Source organism: Physeter macrocephalus, chromosome 8 (assembly GCF_002837175.3).
Source record: "Physeter macrocephalus isolate SW-GA chromosome 8, ASM283717v5, whole genome shotgun sequence".
Taxonomy (NCBI): Eukaryota; Metazoa; Chordata; class Mammalia; order Artiodactyla; family Physeteridae; genus Physeter; species Physeter macrocephalus.
In genome coordinates this window covers 50,907,047-50,916,790 of record NC_041221.1, presented here as the reverse complement: position 1 = coordinate 50,916,790, position 9,744 = coordinate 50,907,047, and the positions used below count along the sequence as shown (strand labels likewise).

General features: G+C 47.0%; 1 protein-coding gene across 1 annotated transcript in view; it reads left to right on the top strand.

Moving 5' to 3' along the window:
- The first annotated feature begins 698 nt into the window (after positions 1 to 698).
- The window catches only part of PLCXD3 (phosphatidylinositol specific phospholipase C X domain containing 3), a 203,189-nt gene continuing 194,143 nt past the window's right edge, over positions 699 to 9,744 (top strand). Inside the window, exon 1 of the mRNA XM_024127611.2 lies at positions 699 to 869. Coding sequence (XP_023983379.1) covers positions 767 to 869 — 103 coding nt within the window. The 5' untranslated portion in view covers positions 699 to 766. The remainder of the gene's footprint in view (positions 870 to 9,744) is intronic.

The following is a 9,744-nucleotide window of genomic DNA, read 5'->3' as shown; positions in this document are numbered from 1 at the left end:
TGAAATGCCTAGAACAGGGCGCCAGGGATTAAATAGGAACCACCTGGAACTTACTGCTCTTTGCTGACAGCACACTTGTCAACTACTCCAAAAATTAGGCAAAGTGGTGAAGAAAGACCACCATTTTGTTATAAGCAGGGCTCTGAGCCCCGACTGAGGAAAGAAAATAACCTGTTGTAGCTTACAAAAAGAAAAGCTCTTCTGTAAGAATGGAGAGTCCCGAAAGCCACTATGAGAGTCGGCTCCGGTGATAGCATCCCGAAGTCGACTAGGATTTTAGGGTCAACCACAAGATTGTCTTTTATACAAGCAGGACTAGGAAGTCTCATCAAAGGACCGAGCAAGATCATGGGCAAAGCACCTGTGTGAACCAAGTTTAAAAAAAAAAAAAAAAGGAAAAGGAAAAAAAAAAAAAAAAGAAAAGATAGTAAGAAGCCAAGGAACGCTGCAGAAATGGCGAGAAAAGACAGAGACGCATAGGAGGGACAAAACAGGAGGAGGGAGTCGGGGAGGGCGGGGAGAGAGGAGAAAGCTGAGCGCGGACGTCAGGAACAAAAGCTCCAGCGGAGTCTGGCGGAGGCACTAAGGGAGCACGGGGTGTTTTGAATAATTATTAAAATTAGCATGTGTCTGCGCCATCCTGTGGGTGTGGCGCACAGCGGAGTGTAAACTCTAGCGGGGCTGGAGCAAACATTCGAATAGCGGCAGCAGCCTGCCAGCCTGCCCGAGGAGCGTGAGGACCGGCGCGCGGCACAGCGACCGCACGATGGCCTCGTCTCAAGGGAAGAACGAGCTGAAATTCGCCGACTGGATGGCCACTCTGCCCGAGAGCATCCACAGCATCCCCCTCACCAATTTAGCCATCCCAGGTAGGCGCGCTGAGGCTGCCGACGGGGCGCTCGGCGTCCGCTGCACCTGCCCCGCCCTGCTTTATCTGCCACGAAGTGGTAACTTGCCACGATGCCCGCGGGAGGGAAACTCGTCTCCAGGGGTGGGTCTCGGCCGGGCGAGCGCGCGCCTGGGAGCCTCCGGGCTCCTGGCGTTTTCCAAACGTCTGGGGACCCTGGCGCGGGGAGTCAAGGTGACTGATTTTCCATGGGTTTTTGAAGCAGGTTGTGTGAGAGGGCTGGGGCAGGGGAAAGGCTTGGCTCCAGGACGGCCCCTCGTGCCCCCCTGCCACGTTTTCCCCGAAGACTTGGGGCTGGGGGCGATTTCTGGGGCTGGAGGGTGATAGTGACCGGTGAGAGCGAGCTGCTGTCCTAAGGGCTCGGCTCCGGCCCGTGGACCTCCCACTCCACCCCTGTCACGGAATCAAGCGGCTCTGGTGGATTTCTCTGTTAGAACCTACCCGAGTCATTAATATTCGTCCCTAGTCTCCTTTAAAGAGACAAAGCGCTTCCCGAAGAGTGATGAAAGTTCAGGAACCGGCGGCGGCGGCGGCGGCGTGATCGCTGCCCTTGACCGGGAGCTGAAGGGGGAGAGGAGCGGAGGGGGCAGTTTCCTGATCTGCGTGGACCTAGAGGGCCTGGCCGGGTGGCCGCCGTCTGGATTTTGGTCCAGGGGCTGTTAGCAGCCTACAGCGCGCGGGTCAGGAAAGCAAACCCTCGTGGACCGTGCATTTGTTGTTCGGGACAGAAGCTGGGCCGGGGAACCTGCGTGAGCTGCGGCGGAGGGGTGGGATTAATAGGCAAATCTTAGGAAAAGGATGATTGCGGCGGTGTCCGGACAGGCTAGCAGGACGGAAGCCTGGGCAAGGCGAGGAAGAGACTGGAGGCCCCTCGTGCTCATAGCGCGCACGACTGGGACCAGAGGACGAGGCAGGTTTTTGGGACGGGAGCGCAGCAGACCCTAGTTCGGATGTGCAGGAGGGAGGGTCGTTTCAGGACGGTGTACCACGGTGACGGCTGGGGACACAGCCATACTTCGTTGACTTTTCGCTTGGGCTGAGGGTGCAGATGCCTGACCCTTCCAGGACTCGGCTAGAGGGCAAAATACCGACAGGCTGTCCACCCCCTGCCCCAAGCTGTGCCGTGTTATCAAGTTCAACCTTCTGGTCTGCCTTCTCTAGATCTGCCCTATCCGGCGTCCCCTCTCAGCCACTGGGGGAAATCATACTTTTTTTAAAAAAAAAGAGGAAAAGATGGGTTTTCTCGAAAATCCCAAGAGCCTCTAACCAGTAGCCTTGGAATTGATCAGTAACTCAATGGTCGTTCATCAAGTGGATGTTTGGCGGTTATGATAGGCACAGGCTACACTCTCAGAGCCAACCCCGGAAGGGAAGGGTTCGTCTACTTTTGTCCTTCTTCAAGAGGTAGCTTCCCAAGAGCCCCGGTGTCTCCGAGGAAAAGAACAAGACAGCTTCTCCCCTCTGAACTTACCCTGCTCCCTGGGTGAGCCTGGGGACTGCTCTTTTGAAGGAGACAGTAGAAAGCACAGAACTTTTTTGGCAAAATTCCACTCTCACTTCCACAGGCATTCCTATCCTCTTTTCTTCCTTCCTTTTTATTTTTTGGTTTTTATAAGGTTACTTTTACATGGTCTCACCTGAGAATTTGTGCTCACATAAAAGGTAAGAAGGGCAAGGACTCTGTTGCCAGCCTCCTGAAAGGTGACTCTCCAGAGACACAGGGAGGTTAACAGCCCAAGTTCACATTGCAAGTTCTGGGGGATGGTATGATACCATGTCTGAATCTAACTTACTTTTTTTATAATACTTCAATTTTCAAAGCCCTAGTATGTAACCCAGATCACATAATCCTTCCCCAAACCTTGTGAAGCAGTCGATTCTGATAAGTGTTAACTCCATTTCACAGGTGTGAAAATTGCACCTCAGTGAAGGGAAATGACCTACAATCAGTTCAGTGATATAACCCTTAAAATGGTCCTTAGGAAAAATCTCCTAGGAACTTTGGAGGGAAATGCTTTGGGGTTTGTATCTGGATGATTCAGCAACAACGGGTACTAATCAGGGTGAGAGGACAAGGAAATAGGCATTAGCAGGAACAGGATGAATTTTCTTTTCTTTCCACAGGGCAAAGTGAAAACCTGAGGTCAGAGGCTTTGATATTCTGATAGTCCTACAGCAGAGACATAATGATGATGGCATTGGATGCAGTGGGAATTTCCACTGCTTTCCCAACTCCTCGTAGTTTTATACTCAAAGTGGGTCCCCTGCAAAGCCTTCCATTCTCACCCTCAATACTTCTGAGAAAAAAAAAAAAAAACACCCTATTTCACCAATCTACACTCCTGAATTCCTCCATGATTCTGTAATGTACGTTTGGCAGATCTGCACATATAAATCCAGGTTTTAAAATGGGCTTGGTAGGGCTTCCCTGGTGGCGCAGTGGTTGCGAGTCCGCCTGCCGATGCAGGGGACGTGGGTTCGTGCCCCGGTCCGGGAAGATCCCACATGCCGCGGAGCGGCTGGGCCCGTGGGCCATGGCCGCTGAGCCTGCGCGTCCGGAGCCTGTGCTCCGCAACGGGAGAGGCCACAGCAGTGAAAGGCCTGCGTACCGCAAAAAAAAAAAAAAAAAAAAAAAAAAAAAATGGCTTGGTACCTTTCCGCATTACTCAACTTGTGAGAATTTTTGGAGGAAAAAAGACGTTCAAACTTCGATAGTCAGGGAAGACTAATTGGAGACTATTAAACACTAATGGAAAAATTGCCTTAAAATCATGCTAATAGCTTCCTGGCTGCTGCTTGTTTACTTGGCCAGTTGCTACAGCTTGAATTAAGTAATTATCTCCACCATTTAAAACCACTCCTGATGTACCACACAAGTGCTTTTCTGTAGAAGGGAATGGCTGCTCGGTCATCCTCAAAGCTTCAGGTTTTCTTAGGTGGAGCAACTGGAGGGTGAAGAGCTGTCTAATTATGAACCCATCCACTTGGGGCAGCTGATCCGGATTATCTATTTTAGCATAATCAGTGCGCTAAAAGAGTTAAAATTTTAAAAAGAACCTTCAAGTTGTTAAAATAGATACGTTTATATGTTAAGGCTCACACACTTTACTCATATGAAGATTTCTCATATCATTACTTAGAGTTTATTGTATCCTATTTAATTCCAACCCTACCTAATCAAAATAGAAACAATCTGCAGGTGTGTGATATTCCCCACCAGGGGTGCAGTTCTGGCATCTTTAAATGTTTCTCAAGTGTCTGCATCTTGAATGCTTCCATAACCAAATTTCTCAGTGGCTGTTTTGCATTTAAATGGCCTCATGATTTGGTATTGACTGGCCTAAGGAATTAAATTAGTAATCGGTATTAGTAGTTTTACTTTCACTTTATTTTTCAAAGGAATGGTAGTGTCGTAACACACTGACAGTTACTCGGATTTAGGTCTCATTTGTCTTTTCTTCCTATCTCTGATGACACCAAGCTAAGTTTTCATTCATACATATTTGCTTAACACTATCCTGGCATTTTGGTTTATGAATAATGTGTCCTCTCACCACAAACAGTTGAGAGAGGATAAACAGGGATGGAAACAGGGATGGAAGCAGGGAGACAAAGTATCAAATTCAGGTGAAGTCTGATGAATTTCTGGCATCTTTGAAGCCGAGTTCTAACTCTATAATCACAGTGCTGCCAGAACCATTGTAAAAAGATCTATCATGGGAGCAAGCACGCTGTTGCTTGACCTGGGTAATTTGTTGGTGATCTGGATCTATGACAGGGAGTCATTCTGTCCAAAATCTAAAAGATCAGGAAGGGCTTTTACTCCATGGGAGGGGTCCGTTATGCATTTTCTGATATGTGATGAAAGTCTTCTTCACATAATACAGTAAATTGACCATGTAATAATGAAAGATTGGCTAAAATGTTGTAGGACTAGAATCTCAGAAAGAGTGTATGTTTCCTTGGTGTCAGAGTTGATTACTGAGTTGACCACCAGTTGGCCTTCGAGCTGGACCCGGGCAGAGTTTGCTTACCCCATGCCCTGTCCTTGGAATCTACTTTCTGCTCACTGTTCACCCAGTGCGAACCATTTTCAAGGATGCAGCCTTGAGAGAGCAATGTGTTACTGAGACCACCTGGACAGTGTATGTGGCTGAACCTCTTTAAGGCCTCTATATAAACTTTTAAGATTCTGGCGGGTAGGTGCGGAGATCCAGTCATCTTGCAGCTGCCACACAAGCTTCTTAGGTAAGTTCCCTGCTTATTACTTGCCACCTACCAATCTGGAAGTGATATGCCTTTCTTTCGTCTCTTCCTTGCCAGTTTTCAAATCAAAACTTGAACAGGAATTGTTGGCTGTACTTTAGATAAGGAACACAGAAATGCTTTAGAAATCGATCATTGTCCTTGTAGATTTTGTACACTCTTCCAGAAAATGCTAACACCAATGAAAAAGAACAGCCTTACTTAGGGAAACTAGATGTTTATTTAGCTCCAGTTTCTGTGTTCTTGTGCTGGCTTTTTTTTTTTTTTTTTTTTTTGCGGTACGCGGGCCTCTCACTGTTGTGGCCTCTCCCGTTGCGGAGCACAGACTCCAGACGCGCAGGCTCAGCGGCCATGGCTCACGGGCCCAGCCGCTCCGCGGCATGTGGGAGCCTGAGCCTGCCCCTCCCTGACCGGGGCACGAACCCGTGTCCCCTGCATCGGCAGGCAGGCTCCCAACCACTGCGCCACCAGGGAAGCCCTGTGTTGGCTTTTATTAGTTTTAAATTTCTTCCCTCACAGTGATCTCTTCTTGTTGTTCCTGGAGCCAACTATCTTCCTTTTCCTTGTAATTTACTATTTCTATTTTAATTGGGATGAGACAATCTACAGAGCAAATCTGGGACTGGGTCTAATTGTACAAGTTTCTTTTAAAAAACAGGGCATTTTTTTTCATCATTTTAGTTCTGATAGTGATATGGAAGTTAATTTTTCAAAGCAATCAAAAAACAAAATTGTTTAGATTGACTATCTTTCTTGTGTTGCCTTTCCAATTCCCAGTTTTGTTTTTGATTTTGCTAAAAAGAAAAGAATTGAATATCTGGAACATAATTTATCGTACTCTTTCTTTGGGGCTCTTTCTTGATGAATTGAACTGAATCACCAACTATTACTAATCAATATAAAATGATACTTCCACCATTTTACAGTTTACAAAGTGTTTTCTCATGAACACACATGCTTTTCACATGTTCTGTCAAGTCTCCTCAGGCCTTGCTACTCAATGTTGATCCAGGGACCAGCAGCATCAGCCTACATGGGTGCTTGGTAGAAATGCAGCATATTGGACCCCAGCCCTCAGACCGATTTAATCACAATCTGCATTTTAACGAGATCCCCAGGTGATTTATATACCCATTTAGTTTGAGAAACACTGCTTAGGGTATCTCTAAGAGGAACCTTTATGTAAGTGGCAGAACCAAATTTAAATATACCTCTTTGACTAAGTTCTTTCTAATGGACCATGCAGTCTACCTGTGGGGGTTAAAATTTACAATCAGGCTTAGAGCCAGAACCCCATATCTGACTCAAGGCTAATGGCCCAGGTTGGGAACATTTCTGATAACTGACATTACAGTTCAATAAAATCACGATAAAAGTGATTTAATTGCTACCTAAGTGTTCAAATTAGGTCACTGTGATAAATGTAAAATCTTCCCCCTCATTTCCTTAAATTCCTGATGCTCATTGATACCAGCTGTCAACAGCACTTAAAATCAGACCATCTGGTGATGCTAGTGGTCACTAATGACAATTTAGGAGACACTCCCTATTGGTTCTTGTCCATTTAATCCCACTTTTGTGTGTGTGTTACAGGACCAGCTATGTTTGCTATATTTAGAGGTCACAGATTTGTTCACCTTATCTATAAACTAAAACTTTTCAATATTGCTCTGAAGTAATAGTGGCATCATAAATGCAAACTGTAGTAATAATCAGCATCAGAAAGATCTCAAACACAAAGGTAAACAGTAACTTGAGTTTTGATGGAAAGAAGATCAGTCTTCGTATTTGCAAACCATACCTCATTTATTTAAATCATGGTTTATATGGAATAGAAACATGCATAAATGTGGTTATAACTCACTTGCTTGAATTTTAGTTATTTTAGCATAATCAGTGCGCCAAAAGAGTTAAAATTTTAAAAAGAACCTTCAAGTTGTTAAAATAGATACGTTTATATGTTAAGGCTCACACACTTTACTCATATGAAGATTTCTCATATCATTACTTAGAGTTTTTTGTATCCTATTTAATTCCAACCCTACCTAATCAAAATAGAAAGAATAAGTTACAAAGAGGAGGAGTAAAACTGTTGAGTGACATACATCAGCAATAAAAATAGGAAATATTTATGAGGGAAGACTTATAAATGAGGATACAGGGACACAAAATGTAATGTTGCCTCAACTCTATCAGCCCCAAAGTAAAATCGGAGTCACGTTCATTGTCAGTTTTGACCACTCTCAAGTACCTCCTTCATGGACTTCCAAATAGTTCTAGAGGGCTTCCCTGATGGCGCAGTGGTTAAGAATCAGCCTGCCAATGCAGGGGATATGGGTTTGAACCCTGGTCCGGGAAGATCCCACATGCCGCAGAGCAACTAAGCCCGTGCACCACAACTACTGAGCCTGCGCTCTAGAACCCATGAGCCACAGCTACTGAGCCTGCATACCACAACTACTGAAGCCCTTGTGCCTAGAGCCTGTGCTCCACAGCAAGAAAAGCCACCGCAATGAGAAACCCACACACCGCAACGGGAGCGGAGGGGGCAGTTTCCTGATCTGCGTGGACCTAGAGGGCCTGGCCGGGTGGCCGCCGTCTGGATTTTGGTCCAGGGGCTGTTAGCAGCCTACAGCGCGCGGGTCAGGAAAGCAAACCCTCGTGGACCGTGCATTTGTTGTTCGGGACAGAAGCTGGGCCGGGGAACCTGCGTGAGCTGCGGCGGAGGGGTGGGATTAATAGGCAAATCTTAGGAAAAGGATGATTGCGGCGGTGTCCGGACAGGCTAGCAGGACGGAAGCCTGGGCAAGGCGAGGAAGAGACTGGAGGCCCCTCGTGCTCATAGCGCGCACGACTGGGACCAGAGGACGAGGCAGGTTTTTGGGACGGGAGCGCAGCAGACCCTAGTTCGGATGTGCAGGAGGGAGGGTCGTTTCAGGACGGTGTACCACGGTGACGGCTGGGGACACAGCCATACTTCGTTGACTTTTCGCTTGGGCTGAGGGTGCAGATGCCTGACCCTTCCAGGACTCGGCTAGAGGGCAAAATACCGACAGGCTGTCCACCCCCTGCCCCAAGCTGTGCCGTGTTATCAAGTTCAACCTTCTGGTCTGCCTTCTCTAGATCTGCCCTATCCGGCGTCCCCTCTCAGCCACTGGGGGAAATCATACTTTTTTTAAAAAAAAAGAGGAAAAGATGGGTTTTCTCGAAAATCCCAAGAGCCTCTAACCAGTAGCCTTGGAATTGATCAGTAACTCAATGGTCGTTCATCAAGTGGATGTTTGGCGGTTATGATAGGCACAGGCTACACTCTCAGAGCCAACCCCGGAAGGGAAGGGTTCGTCTACTTTTGTCCTTCTTCAAGAGGTAGCTTCCCAAGAGCCCCGGTGTCTCCGAGGAAAAGAACAAGACAGCTTCTCCCCTCTGAACTTACCCTGCTCCCTGGGTGAGCCTGGGGACTGCTCTTTTGAAGGAGACAGTAGAAAGCACAGAACTTTTTTGGCAAAATTCCACTCTCACTTCCACAGGCATTCCTATCCTCTTTTCTTCCTTCCTTTTTATTTTTTGGTTTTTATAAGGTTACTTTTACATGGTCTCACCTGAGAATTTGTGCTCACATAAAAGGTAAGAAGGGCAAGGACTCTGTTGCCAGCCTCCTGAAAGGTGACTCTCCAGAGACACAGGGAGGTTAACAGCCCAAGTTCACATTGCAAGTTCTGGGGGATGGTATGATACCATGTCTGAATCTAACTTACTTTTTTTATAATACTTCAATTTTCAAAGCCCTAGTATGTAACCCAGATCACATAATCCTTCCCCAAACCTTGTGAAGCAGTCGATTCTGATAAGTGTTAACTCCATTTCACAGGTGTGAAAATTGCACCTCAGTGAAGGGAAATGACCTACAATCAGTTCAGTGATATAACCCTTAAAATGGTCCTTAGGAAAAATCTCCTAGGAACTTTGGAGGGAAATGCTTTGGGGTTTGTATCTGGATGATTCAGCAACAACGGGTACTAATCAGGGTGAGAGGACAAGGAAATAGGCATTAGCAGGAACAGGATGAATTTTCTTTTCTTTCCACAGGGCAAAGTGAAAACCTGAGGTCAGAGGCTTTGATATTCTGATAGTCCTACAGCAGAGACATAATGATGATGGCATTGGATGCAGTGGGAATTTCCACTGCTTTCCCAACTCCTCGTAGTTTTATACTCAAAGTGGGTCCCCTGCAAAGCCTTCCATTCTCACCCTCAATACTTCTGAGAAAAAAAAAAAAAAACACCCTATTTCACCAATCTACACTCCTGAATTCCTCCATGATTCTGTAATGTACGTTTGGCAGATCTGCACATATAAATCCAGGTTTTAAAATGGGCTTGGTAGGGCTTCCCTGGTGGCGCAGTGGTTGCGAGTCCGCCTGCCGATGCAGGGGACGTGGGTTCGTGCCCCGGTCCGGGAAGATCCCACATGCCGCGGAGCGGCTGGGCCCGTGGGCCATGGCCGCTGAGCCTGCGCGTCCGGAGCCTGTGCTCCGCAACGGGAGAGGCCACAGCAGTGAAAGGCCTGCGTAC